The 14,880-nt window shown below is 38.6% G+C and overlaps 1 protein-coding gene across 1 annotated transcript in view; it reads right to left on the bottom strand.

Moving 5' to 3' along the window:
- Positions 1–14,639, bottom strand: part of LOC138741232 (NF-kappa-B inhibitor delta-like) — a 127,868-nt gene extending 113,229 nt beyond the window's left edge. The window contains exon 1 of the mRNA XM_069894988.1: positions 14,279–14,639. Within this exon, the coding sequence (XP_069751089.1) occupies positions 14,279–14,351 (73 nt within the window). The 5' untranslated portion in view covers positions 14,352–14,639. The remainder of the gene's footprint in view (positions 1–14,278) is intronic.
- Positions 14,640–14,880: the final 241 nt, after the last annotated feature.

Here is a 14,880-nt window from a genome sequence, read left to right on the forward strand (position 1 = left end):
AATGCATCTTAACTCGTGGCTAAAGATATGGTGTAGGAGTGAGGGCTTCAGGTTTCTAGATCGTTGGGACCTCTTCCAGGAAAGGTGGGACCTAATCCAATGGGACACTTTGCATATGAACTGGAGAGGGACAAATATCCTTGTGGGCAGGTTTTTTAGTGCTGCTCCAGTGGATTTAAACTAGATTTTCATGGGGAGGGAAACCAGAGTGCCAGAAGGAGGAGTGGAGGAGGGAAAAGATTATGTTAAAATTGCATGCACCATTAGAGGTCAACAGGTTGAATGTGGTGGAAATGCTCTTAGGTGCATCTATTTCAATGCAAGGAGTATTGTAGGAAAGTCAGACGAGCTTAGAGGGTGGTTGATGCGTGGAATTATGACACTGTCGCCATTAATGAAACTTGGTTGCAAGAGAGGCAGGACTAGCAGCTCAATGTTCTAGGCTTCTGTTGCCTTAGGCATGACAGAATGGTGTGGTGTTGGGGGGAGGGGAAATGAAAGGGGAAGGAATGGCATTGTTCATCAGGGAACATATTGCAATGGTTCTCAGTAGATAAGACCAGAGGGCTAGTCTACTGAGGCTATATGGGTGGAGTTGAGGAATGGGAAAAGTATGACAGCACTCATACTCATGGGGTTATATTATAGTCCACCCAATAGTCAACAGGAGGAGCAAATTTGTAGAGAGATAGCAGATAGTTGCAGAAAACAAAGTTATGATAGTAGGAGATTTTAACTTTCCACATATTGACTGGGACTCCTATACCGTAAAAGGGCTGGATGGCTATGACTTTGTCAAATGTGTTCAGGAAAGCTTTCTAAACCAATATATAGAGGTACCAACTAGAGAGAGTGCATTCCTGGATCTCCTATTAGGGAACGAGACAGGACAGGTGACAGAAGTATGTGTAGGGGAACATTTTGGGTTCAGTAATCATGCTGCCATTAGTTTCAAGTTAATTATGGAAAAGGATAGGTCTGGGCCTCAGACTGAAATTCTAAATTGGAGAAAGGCTAAATTTGAGGAAATGAGAAAGGATCTAGAATGCTTGGATTGGAATAAATTTCTTTTCTGCAAGGATGTGTGAGGTAAGTGGAGGATCTCCAAAGGTGAAATTTTGGGAGTACAGAGTCTATATGTTCCTGTCAGGATCAAAGAAGTTATAAGGAACCTTGGTTTTCAAGGAATATTGGGGGTCTGATTCGGAAGAAGAGAGAGGTGTATAACAGGTATAGTCAGCATGGAGAAAATGCAAGAAAAATCTCAAGGAAACCAGGAAGGCTAAACGAAGACATGAAGTGGCTTTGGCAGACAATGCAAAGTAAATTCCTAAGGGTTTCTACAAGTATATTAAGAGCAAAAGGAGAGTAAGGGACAAAATTGTTCCCCTTAAAGATCAGAGTGGTTGGCTTTGTTTGGAGCCAAAAGAGATGGGGGAAGATCTTAAGCATTTTTAATAAGGAAATGGGCATAGAGTCGTGGGAAGTAAGGAAAACAAGCAGTGAGGTCATGGAACATATACAGATTAAAGAGGAGGACGTTCTTACTGTCTTAAAGCAAATAAGGGTAGATAAATCCCCAGGGCGTGACAAGATATTCCCCGGATGTTGAGAGAGGCTAATGTAGAAATTGCAGGGGTTCTGACAGAAATATTTAAAATGTCCTTAGCTACAGGTGTGGTCCTGGAGGACTAGAGCATAGCTTACCTTATTTCACTGTTTAAAAAAGGCTCCAAAAGTAAACCTGGAAATTATAGGTCAGCAGTAGGTAAATTATTGGAAGGTGTTCTAAGAGATCAGATATACAATTACTTGGATAGCCAGGGGCTGATTAGGGATAGTCAATATGGATTTATGTGTGGTAGGTCATGTTTAACCAATCTTAAAGTTTTTAGAGGAGGTTACCTGGAAAGTTAATGAAGGAAAGGCTATGGACAATATCTATGTGGATTTTGGTAAGACCTTTGACAAGGTCCCACATGGGAGGTTAGTCAGGAAGGTTCAAATGCTAGGTATTCATGGTGAAGTAATGAATGGGATTTGACAACAGCTGGACAGGAGAAGCCAGAGAGTAGTGTGGATAATTGCTTATCCTATTGGAGACTAGTGGTGTGCTTCAGTGATCTGTACTGGGACCATTGTTGTTTGTTATCTCTATCAATGATCTGGATGATAATGTGGTAAAATGGATAAGTAAATTTGCAGATGACACCATGTTTGGAGGTGTTGTGGACAGCGAAGAAGATTTTCAAAGCTTGCAGAGAACCAGCTGGTAAAGTAGGCTGAAAAATGGCAGATGGAATTTAATGCAGACAAGTGTTAGGTGATGCATTTTGGACAAACCTAGAATGGTACAGCACTGAGGAGTGAGGTAGGAACAGTGGGATCTAGGAATATAGATGCATAATTCCCTGAAGGTTGCATCACATGTGTAAAGAAAGCTTTTGGCATATTGGCCTTCTGAAATCATAGTATTGAGTACAGGAGTTGGGGTGTTATGGTAAAGTTGTACAAGACATAGTTTTGGTCACCTAACTACAGGAAAAATATCAATAAAATAGAAAGAATGCAGAGAAGATTTACTAAGATGTTGTCTGGACTTCAGGGACTGAGTTACAGGGAAAGATTACTCAGGTTAGGACTATTCCCTAGAGTGTAGAAGAATGAGGAGTGATTTGATAGAGGTATTTCAAATTAAGAGGTAGAGTAGGCTTTTTTCCATTGAGGGTGGGTGAAATTCAAACAAAAGGACAAGTGTTAAGGGTGAAAGGAGAAAAGTTTAGGGGGAACATGAAGGGGAACTTCTTCTCTCAGAGAGTGGTGGGAGTGTGGAATGAGCTTCCAGCTGAAGTGGTAGATGTGGGCTTGATTTTCGCATTTAAGGGAAATTTGGACATGTATATGGATGGGAGAGGTATGGAGGGCTATGGACAGTGCAGGTCAGTGGTACCAGGCAAGAAAAAGTGTTTCGGCACACTCTAGAGGGGCCGATGTGGCCTGTTTCCGTGCTGCAATTATTCTCTGGTTCTACAATGCTGTTTTTTCGGGTTGTACTTGTACAATCAAAAGGCAATAAACTTGACTTGTCTTGGCTTGGAAACAGGACCTTTAGAAGGACTTCTATATCTGTCTCTATAGAAAGAGAAGAAACCTTGTTAAGGTTTGCTTCATTGTGAAATATAACTCTTTGGTATAGTAACGATTCAAACCTGGTTCACTTCACAGTTGCTATTCTTTTCTTTACCTCTTCAATTTACCACAGTGCCAAAATTGCAGTTGAAAATGCAATGGAGTTTTTTTAAAATAAGTTAGAATGCAGGGAAGACATGATAAGTATAATAAATGGCATAAATAGCCAAAAGTTATTTAATGCCTTTCAAATCATCCTGTTCATTGTGGTTTGGCAGTGGAATTACATTGCACTCTACTTCTAAAATTAGATTGCATCTAACTTAATGATTTCATTCAGTTAAGGATTTCTTTCATAACAACATCTTAATCTACACACCCAAAATAAGTAGAGTTGAGGAATGGTAGATTACAGTCCAAAAAATAAGCAATATTATTTCCTGGATGGCCACTATCTGGGCGTGAACTTTTATAACCCTGAGGTCTGCTGCTTTTTTCTGACTTGCACCATTCCATTTCTCCATGTGTTGTAAGGTAAAACATCATGAGATGGGAATGTGTAAGGAGTTACCCTGTACAGGGCTGTAACAAGAAGGGGAGGTGTCCTTGTACTCCTGTTAGGTAAAACATCATGAGATGGGAATGTACAGGGCTGTAACAAGATGTGAATGCATCCTTGTACTTACAAGATAAGAGAGACATTGATGGATTGAGAGGCAGGAAGCTAGCAGGGAAAGGATAGCAACAGTTTTAGTCATTGGACAAGTAATGATATGATGATGTTCTAAGCATGTATCCAAGGGTATAAAAAATCACCATTTTGCTGATAACGGCAGAATGCATTCTCCGACTAACATGGTTAGTCGCAAGTGTTACAATCTGGTAATAAAGAACAAAGAACCCTGATTTCGACTCAGCCTGGTGTTTGTCTCACTCATTCATGAACAAAGCAGACCTAACAGTATCCAGCTGGTTCATATCAATTCCTGGTGTAGCAACTCCTTAATTTGAATTTGTGTTCTAATTTGATAAGCCAGTTACAACTCTACCTTTGGCTCTTCTCAGACTCTCTGTGCTGTGCTCTAAAATTTAAATAATGGATTCAGCTTTTAGACATTAAGTTCTGTTATTCCTTTGTCTATTTTTCTTTGACCAATGTTCCTTTAATTGTCAAATAATAATACATTGAAAATGTAATATACATGATATCCTTCAACTGTTGTCTCCTGTAAAGCAAACAAAGAGTTGCCCTGAGCATTGCCCCACACCCCAACAATGGGAGAAAGAGAAGCAAAAGAGAGTCCTTTCAGACACACTAAGAGTCCATAGATTCATCTCCAGACCCTCCTCCCCCACCACAGGTTCTGCAGCTACATAGACTCCACTTCAAACCATTAGCAACCTGAGGTCAAACCATTAGCAAACTTTTTGTGGCAGAGGCCCTTTAAATACCCTTTCTTGTCCTCAACATCCTCTTGAATCCTGAGTGAATCAATATGTATATTTCCATATGTGTCTTGGTACCAATCCTCTTTAAAGAATTAGGTGTTTTGATACATAAATCGTCTGTTCAAGTACAGGTTATTTTTTTCCACTACAGTAGAGCAAACTTTCATTTCCATCAACTCCTCAGAACCCTGCTTGTTTTTGAAGTAAAATTCTACTAAATAAATTTTATTAGCCTTGGGTTATATGGCATGGAATTGGGCTCTACAATACGTTGACTCTACACTGAACATCAAGCACTCATATACATACTTCTCACACAAATGCCACTTCATTGTCCCCACAATTCCATCCACATCCCACAAATACTATCACTCACCTCTAGTCAAGTCAAATTTATTGTCAACTGATTGTACAAGTACAACCCAAAGAAGCAGCATTCTCCGATCCTTGGGGGAAAACATGCAGACACACAACCAGACAAAACACACATACAAACAATACTTATGCAAGACAAGAACTTTAGCTACACAAACACATAAATAAATTAATAAATATTGTTTCGTATAAATGAGAGTCTCGAATCTGAGATGTTGAAGCAGACAACCTGCACTGCTATATTGTCCCAATACTGGTTCTGTCAAATTTTCATTCTACAATGTGGCATATGCTGAAAATCAGGGTAACAAACAGGTAACTCGTGTTCCAAGAGGGTTGAAAGTTGATTGAATTGCAGCCAACATCTAACTAATATTAAAGTAAACTGGCTGATGAGTGAATCTACAAAGAAGTGAGGAAGCATACAGGAGGGAGATGATCAGCTCATTGAATGGTGTAATGACAACAACCTTGTGCTCAACGTCAGCAAAACCAAGGAGATGATTGTGGACTTCAGGAGGAAGTCAGGGGAACACAACCCAGTCTTCATTGAGGACTAAGTAGTGTAGAGGGTCTAAAACGTCAAATTCCTGGAGGATCAACATCTTCGAGGATCTGTCCTGGAGCCTCCATGTTTGATGCAATCACCAAGGAGGCTCACCAATGGCTATACTTTGTGAAGTGTCTGAAGAGATTTGGTATGTCACCGAGGACTCTTGTAAACGTCTACAGGTGTGTCGTTGAGAGCATTCTGGCTGGTTGCATCACTGCCTGGTATGGAGGCACCAACTCTCAGAACAAGAATAAACTCCAGAGGGTCATTAACTCAACCTGCAACATCACAGGCACCAGACTTCACTCCATCGAGGACGTCTGCATGAGGCGGTGCCTTAAAGAAGCAGCCTCTATCCTCAAAGACCCCCACCACCCAGGCCATGCCCTCTTCACTCTGCTACCATCATGGAAAAGGTACAGGAGCCTAAAGATGAGCATTCAATGGCACAAGGACAGCTTCTTCCCGGCTGCCATCAGATTCCTGAATAATAATTGAACCAAAGACATTGTCTTACTTTTCGTGCATTATTATTTTTATATTTTTTAATAGCAATGTTGTAAGATGGTTTATAATATGAATGTTTTCACTGTGATGCTCCCACAAAACCTCAAATTTTATGTCTTGTTCATGACAATTGATTCTCATTCTGATTCTGAGAGTTTATTGTCAAGCTGATTGCAACAAGTTGGGTGGCACAGTTAGCGTAGCAATTAGTGCAACAGTGTTAAAGAATCAGCAATCTGGGTTCAAATCCAATGCTGTCTGTAAGGAGTTTGCATGTTTTCCCTATGTTTGCATGGGTTTCCTCTGGGAACTTTGGTTTCCTTCCACCTTTCAAAAACAATTGGGACATGTTGGTGGCACAGGCACTTTGGCCTGAAAATGCACATTAAAATGCTAGTATTCATTTCTTGAGGATGCAAGGGAGGCAATTTGTCAGGCACAACGGTGCAAGACATCATGTGTGTTGATACTCATGCCTTTAGCATGTTCAGTGCACACTAACCATACATCATTTCAAGGGTGGTGTGTAAGGCAGCAACAAGCCTTGAGTGAAACATGAAAGTATGTAGAGGCTGAGATTGTAGTAAAAACACAGAAATGCTGGAGGATCTCAGCAGGTCTCGCATCATCCGAAATGTCAGTAATATATCTTTACCACCCATAGATGCTGAGAGACCTGCTGAGTTCCTCCAGCATTTCGATGTGTGCAGCAACTAGCCTTGGCCAATGTCTGCCATCATGGGAGCACTTCCAGTGGTTCTCAACAAGAACCATTGTTGAAAGTAGTTGTACTGATTCACTTGGCCTCATGAATTGAACACCTTGCCTCTCTGTCGAGATTTCCCTTTCTCCTGCCCCTCACCATAATGTGGGACCTGAACTGGAGAATTCAGGAAGATTTGTTCCTTTATAAAGGAATTAATGCTCATCTTCTCCATTGGATTCCCAGGCAGCACCTCAGGTGAGGATTGTCCCTTTAACTGCTTCTGGCCTACTTTATATCATTATTGCAAATGATGTGGTAGAAATATCAAACATAGATTGGATACTGATTGATGTCACTTCTTTAAACCTCAACTGCAATTCACATTGCAGGATGCTTGGAAAAGCTAATCAACTTTATGGCTATTTTCACATGTGGATTAGATCAGAGAGCACATGAAAGACTAAGCATCTGAATTGCCATTACCTCTGAATCAAACAATATGATAAAAAGAACAGACTCACATTCCACTGAGTTTAGGTCTGAAACAACATGCCGAATACAATCAGTTCCCAAACTGCATAATAAAACTAGGACAGTTTTTCTGTTGCACTCCAATGCGTTGCTGGGTCCTGATGCTAAAATCAAGCTGCATTTATTCTGTTAACAATTCAGTTTGCTTAGAAATTGAATTAAAGTTGACAAGGGTAAGCAACCGCAACAAATCAATCTTTCTCGTTAACATTGTCCTTTGATTGCTTCTAATAAAATGCCATCTTCTGCTTCACATCATAAGAATGCAGGAATATCAGGAATACGAGCAGAAATAGGTCATTCGGCCCGTCGAGCTTGCTCCACTATTCAATGTGATTATGGCTGATCTGATGTTAAGCTCATCTCCACCGGCCTGCTTTTCCCCATGTCCTTAATTCCTCTACTATGTAAAAATCTATCTACCCTTGTCTTAAATACATTTATCAAGGTAGCCTCCACTACTTCAATGGACAGTGAACTCCATAGATTCACCACCCTTTGGGCAAAGCAGTTCCTCTTCATCTCTTCCTCTAAATCTCCTACTCTTAATCTGAAGGCTATGTTCCCTATTTCTCTTCTCCCCCACCAATGGAAACAGCTTACCTACCTCTATCTTATCTATGCCTTTCATAATTTTATGCACTTCTATAAGATCCTCTCTCATTCTTCTAAATTCCATCAAGTACAGTCGCAGATGACTCAATCTCTCCTTAAAGGCTAACCCCCTCATCTCTTGAATCAACCTGGTGAACCTCCCCTGCACTGTCTCCAATCCAGTACATGCAGTACTCTAGATGCAACTTCACCAGCATCTTGTTCAGTTACAACATAACCTTCGTGCTCCTAAATTTAATCCCTCTAGCAGTGAAGGCCAACATTTCATTTGCCTACTTGATTGCCTGCTGCACCTGCAAACTAGCCTTTTTTGTGATTCATGGATGTGTAGAGGCGTGTGGCAATCGCTTCCATTTAAATAATAATGTGATCTTCCATTTTTCCTTCCAAACCTCACATTTACCAACATTGTACTCTATCTGCCCACTCACTTAACTATCTTTTATTATGTGATAAAAAGCAATTTAAACACATCTAGGTTGTGGTAGGTGAAGAAGCATGACCCATACATCAAATTGAGAAGAAAGATGTGAAGTTATGACTTATACTTGCAGGGACCATTTTGCCTCAAGCATTCAAGCATAGAATTTATTTTTAATTAACTCTTTAAGAAAATGAAACCTAACAAAAACTAAAGTTTAAAAATGCTGTTAGATAAGAAACTTTATTATTTTCATTAGTACATGGAGTTTTTAAATGTACTTCCCTCAAATGTAACCCGCCCCCAAGTCCAGTATATTCGAATGAATTCTTGAGTTAGGCTGAAAGAGGAAGGGCTTACAGATGAATAAACAGAAGTAAGTGCCCAGCAATGCAGGTGTCATCAATTGATTTCCCAAGGGGGAGTCTTATACGCAGCATGAAGCATGTTCAACTGTAATCCTGACCACTGGAACGTGCAAAGAAACCAGGCTCAGACTGCACATATGTATAGTTTATCGTCAGTAGTTAAAACCCTGCAAGAGCCGAACTATGGCATTGCTCTGAATAACACGTGCAATATATATCTTATAAAAACAAATGTAACACTGATGTGTTTGTGGCTTCAAATATCTGGGTGTCAACATGTCTGAAGATCTATCCTGGGGATTCCATTTGATGCAAGAAGAAGGCTCACCAGCAACTATACTTCGTTTGTAGCTGAAGGAGATTTGGCATGTCACCAAAAAATCTTGCAAATTTCTACAGGTGTACAGTGGAGAGGATTCTCACTGACTGGTATGGAGGTGTCAATGCACAGGACAGGAAAAGGCTACAGAGAGGCGTGAACGTTTGGATCAGTCTTCACTCCACTAAGGTCAAGAGACAGAACCTCAAGAAAGAGGCCTCGATCATGAAGGACCCTCAACACCCAGACCATGCCCTTCTCTTACCGTTACCATCAGGAGGACCCTGAAAGCAAGCACCCAACCATATAAAAACTGCTTCTTCCCCTTTGCCATCAGATTTCTGAAAGGACAATGAACCACAGACACTACCTCACTTATTCTCTTCTTTTGCACTAATTTTTTTTAAAATGTAATTTATTTAATCTGTGTCGCTGCTGCAGAACAATAAATTTCTTGACAAGTTCATGACAATAAATTCTGAAAGCCTGAATGTGGGATTGGTCAATGCACTGTAATTCCTCTGATATTATGGGCCAGGTTCTCTTTGTGGGCCCTGTCAAGACATTATGGACAGTTAGCAGATTCCTGTGTTGTATGATTCCAATGGAAGTGATTATCAGATTGCAAGCATTTCACTTCATTTGCAATCAAACCCAAGTTTTTGCTGCATGTAGAAAATGTCAGTATTATTTACTTTCAGGTCGTACACCAAGTCAAAAATATTTTTGTAAGAGCTGGAGCCAAGATTTGGAGAGAAATGTCTTAATCAGTGTTGGTTGATGGATTTGCTCAGGTGTATCCACTGAAACATGATATAAAAGCTGCTAACTGATGTGGATAGAACCTTGATAAACCATCTGGGCTGAATTATTTTTCTATACCAGGTACAAATGTACTGAATGTTTATTTTTATTCAATTATGGAAAGAGGATGTTGTTGGTAAGACCAGCAGTTTATGCCAATCTCTAATTGCCCTGGATAATTTGATGGTGAGTCAGCTGTGTTCCGTATTGACAGTATATTAACTGGTCCTAAGTTGTAACTAACATATATATCAGCTATTTTTGCTTCTGTTGAAAGAGAAGGAAGTGGAATAAATTAATGGCTGCTTCAAATGGATGAATCAAACCTGATGGCCCTCTATGATTCTATCTGATACCTCAAAATAGGTAACTATGAAGTAAACTTACACCTGTAACTTGCATGCAGGATACTCAAATCATCCAGCTCATTGTGTAAAAACAAGATACTTTGACAGGAAAAAAAGAATCGCAGGTTTGGATGTGATATCATGTATATGCTCTGACAATAAATTTGAACTTGAACTTGAAGGGGCTCAGGCCCAAAACATTGGTTATGTATCTTTGCCAAAAAAGAACTCTGTGTGACCTGCTGAGTTTCTCCAGCCCTTTTCTGTATTAATCACTGCATCTGCAGATTTTCTTGTTTAACAACGAACAAGAATAATGTTTTAAGTTCCAAGTCCATCTGAGAATTAGAGGGCCGACAGACTGCACAAATATTGTTGGATTGTGGGATGTTGGGGACAATGTGTGAAAAGGAAAAGGTGATAAGGACACCCAAGACACTGCAGATGCCAGAATTGGGAGCAAAGAACAAACTGCTGGAGAAACTCAACAGATCAGTTAGTATCTGTGGAGGGAAATACATAGCTGATGTTTCAGTTGAGGCCCCTCATTTTGATGAGATGGAGAAGTGAGTATATGTTGGAGCAGCTAAGTCCATCAACTATTACAAAGAAATAATTGGAAATAATTTTCAATCATTGAATAATTTGATGCACCAAATAGATAATGGCCATGACTAATTTGGCAACTGTTAATAAAGTCACTTAAATTAAATGTATTCTATTCACTTCAAGATAAATTTTTTGACTAACATTTGAAACATTTTTATAGTAAAAGACAAATAAGACATTTCTGCTGGATTGTTCTTAGAATCTTCACCTCCAGTTTGATGAATTAGGCACAATCCCAATTCATGAGAGCAAATAGATACTTTGATTCCTGGCTTCTAAAAATAATTTTGAAGCAGGAACTATCCACATGCTCTTCTATAGCATAGTAAGCTCTTCCTTTATCAATTTCAGATCCTAAGATTTGGGGGTTTAATACTCTGAGGCTAGAATGTAAAGCGTATTTCTCTTACTCCTTCCCCTTTCCTCACAATAAAGAAACTGGAATTCAGACAGAAAGCTTAAATTTCCTCCCGTTATCTTTTGTTCAGTCTTGATCTGAGGTTTTCAAAGTTGTGTACTTTAGATTTTGAAATTGGACAAGTGATTTCACGAGCAATGTTAGAATGCCATTTGTTGCAGTTCATCACATTGGAATCATACAACACAGAAAAGCTCTTCTGGCAAACAAGTCCAAAGCAACCAGATTTACACAATTCCTACACTAGTCCCATTTTATTCTCTGCTGATTCCCATGAACTTCCCATTTACTGACATGTTAGGATCAATTTACAGTGGCCCATGAATCCTAGCACCCTCCACTTTCTTAGGGATCTCAGGGGATGCCAGATCAGCCATGCAGACACAGGGAAAACAAATAAAGCATAGGAGATCGGGATTGAAACTTGGTGGCAGAAGCAATCAGACAGTAGTTGGACCACGATGATGCCCCTTCAAGGGGAAAAATGATCAAAGCTCAATGGATCAGAACAGATGAACATTCTAAATTTCCCAAGTGTGTTACAACCAGCCACCTTAGATTTGTATTTTTGTTCCGCTAATCTGCAGACTTCTTACCCCAAGGCAGATACATATAATGTTGCATGGAGTTGTGTAAAATGGATGAGCTTGTTTCCACAAGTTTCTAGTCTTGATAAAAATATCTGAATGTTGAAATAGTTCACCAGTAAGAAACAGGTGAATTTGGAAAGGCAATACAAAATTGTTTTTTGGATCTCTGTAGGAAGTTGGTAAAAACTCTATAAAGGTGGACAGAATTTATGTAAACAACTATGCTTTAATTTACCACTAGTCTTTAGTGAAAAAAAAACAAATCAAGCAACAGTATTTGAAAGAAACATTCTGCCTCGGAAATTTATTTTAAAGCAGATTGGAAAGAGAGAAGAATGGAAAGCCTGAAGTTAAGAAATGCAGGTGTTATTTAATCATCAATATTAAAGAATGGAGTTAACACAAATCATATCTCAAAAACCAAGGGGAAAATAAAGTATTATCACCCCATAATGGAACTCAATTGACAGTTAAGAATATGCTTTTTTTAAAAATTTCAACTAAAGATAACACATCTGACCATTATATGCATAAAATGTTATTTTACTAATTCTACTTTTAAGATTCAATGGCCCTTGAATGTTTGTGGAAGACTGCTGACATGTGGATTGTTCTTAATTTGGTTAAATTTTTGATTACTTGGCTAGTTAGATTTAATTCCAGATGATGTTTTTATGTATTAAACAACAGTTTAGACAGGCCATGTCCATTAATGGAGATAGCTCAAAGCTTCCTGTATTTGTTCAGTGAGTGTGCATGGTCAAAAGATACATCTTAGTCAATAAAATATCAAATAATGAAAACTGTAGAAGTGCAAAGAAGCATCACTATTTGAACATAACTGGTAAATGTTTGATATAATAAAGGTGTTTCAGAGAAAATCAATGGTTAATTTCTAAGCTTTTACATTGGAATACCCTAAAGACTCTATGATTCAAACCCACATTTTCTCGGTATATTTAATTCTCAAATTTCCCTCGAGGTGTTCCAGAGAATCAGTATTTATATACTTGGTTCCAAATCTGGCAGAAATTTTGAAAATTAATAAGCAAATGTAAGGCAATAGTAACTTAAATGTCTTTAGTGGTGGAATTTTCCAACATGCATCCTTCCTGAAAATAAATAATCTTCCAAAAGCCTCAAAACTATAAAATACACACACTTACATATTTTATGGAGATATGTAACAAAACATTATATTATAAAAATAGATATAGAATATTGCATAATTCAAAACAATGAACTGAAACACTGCACCCTGTGCAAACTTACCTCTTTCATATTAAAATGCACTGTGTATTTCAACTGGGAAATTTACTCCAATGACTATAGATTAAATACCTTTGTTATTTCATGCAAGTGCATTAAAGCACCTTTCAGCTAATATTAAAATGTATAATTTCCAGGCTAGATGAAAGATAAAACCATTTAGTGAGTTCAGTAACTGATGATATTTTTAAGCTGATGTTATAAGGGTGACAGAACATTTGCTTGTAATTAAAGCTTTAAATAATGGTGATTGCACACAAGGTTATTCAGAAGATGAAAGAGAAATAGGATCCTGGTTTTATTTTTACAGAACCCTTTATCTGAATGGGAGTTCCAAAAGAGAATACTCTGAGGCTTCACCTGTTACTTTCAAAACTCTTAACCAACATCTTAATCAGACTGCCTACTTAAGGTGGTTGCTAACCTGCAGACTTCTGTCTCATCAATATTTAGCAAAATTCATTTGTTCCTTGCTGGTCTGGGATCCATAATAATTCTGTTAGCTCTACAATAACTGCTGGAGCTTACTGGCATTTTATCAAAGCATGTTAAAAAGTACTTAGTACTTTCTTGAAGTATCTTTCTTGATTAAAGATGAGTTGGAATCAACAGAGCAGTACGGATAGTGTAGTGGTTTGCCCAACGACTTTACAGCACTGGGGTTCAAATCCCACGCTGCCTGTACATTCTCCCCGTGTTTTTGTGTGGGTTTTCCCCGGGGGGGGCTCCAGTTTCCTCCCACTATTCGAAATGTACTGGGGGGTGTAGGTTAATTGGGTGTAAATTGGGTGACATGAACTCGAGGCCCGAAATGACCTGTTCCCGTGCTGTGTGTCTAAATTTAAATTTAATAGATTTAATTTCAGAATAAATCTGTGGATAGCATACAAGAAGGATGGTTAAATCATTATCTCATTGACATTGTTTTTTTTTATTTGATGAGATTAGAGCATGGTTTCACAATTTTATAAATCTCAATTATTAAATTTGTTCAATAAGGTCATTGTTCCAGTGTATTCATATTATGATACAACATTTCAAGATTTTTATTATAGCAGGGAATAATTATTTAATAATTGCCAAAACACACAATTTAAAAAATACATAACCTGGCAAACAGGTATTAATATCCTTATTTTATTTGATATATTTTGTGGGTTTTAACAAGTGGACCTGAAGTTAACTCTTAAATCTCTGATATGTGGACAAGGATTAAGTATAAATTTGTAAATTGCTCTGTATTGTGAAGAAAGTAAAATTGTACTCACATTTTTGCCAGTGCACTTTCTGCGCCATGTTGTAGTCTCTCTCAAGTATTTCTGATGCAGACAGAGTTGACATTTCTAAGTTCTTACAAAGTGCTTCAGTGGAAGTTGTGTACAAACTACTGAAAAGCAGCGTAGCAAGCCTTGAAGTCCCGCTCTGTGGCTGATGTCATCATACTACGCTCCAATCTCTCCTCTTGCGGCCACCATTGTTTTTCCTCGGCGCGACGTAACCACAGATAGAAGCTGAATGGCACATGTCACTCACGGCGGCTTCTGGAAGATTTTATGCAGCGAGAAGAATCTCATATGATGGGTTTAATGACTAGCTTGTGCTTTAAACAGAGATTTGCTTCTCGTTTAGTGATTTGGCAGACGAATGAAGGCTTCCAGTGGCAAGTTAAAGACATACTTAAAGGAAGCACCTGTGAAGTCTTTTTGAAACAGTACATCCTGTTCTAAAGACATTTTCCTGTCCTTGAATTGGAAAGAAAAGGGACAGCAACTATGTAAGAATTAAAGAGTGTCTTGTTTCTGAATTATTGCCATATTTTATTACCTTTAGATTTCTCTTTGACTACAGATAGTTTAATATGATATTTCTT

The sequence above is a fragment of the Narcine bancroftii genome, chromosome 8, assembly GCF_036971445.1.
Source record: "Narcine bancroftii isolate sNarBan1 chromosome 8, sNarBan1.hap1, whole genome shotgun sequence".
NCBI lineage: Eukaryota > Metazoa > Chordata > Chondrichthyes > Torpediniformes > Narcinidae > Narcine > Narcine bancroftii.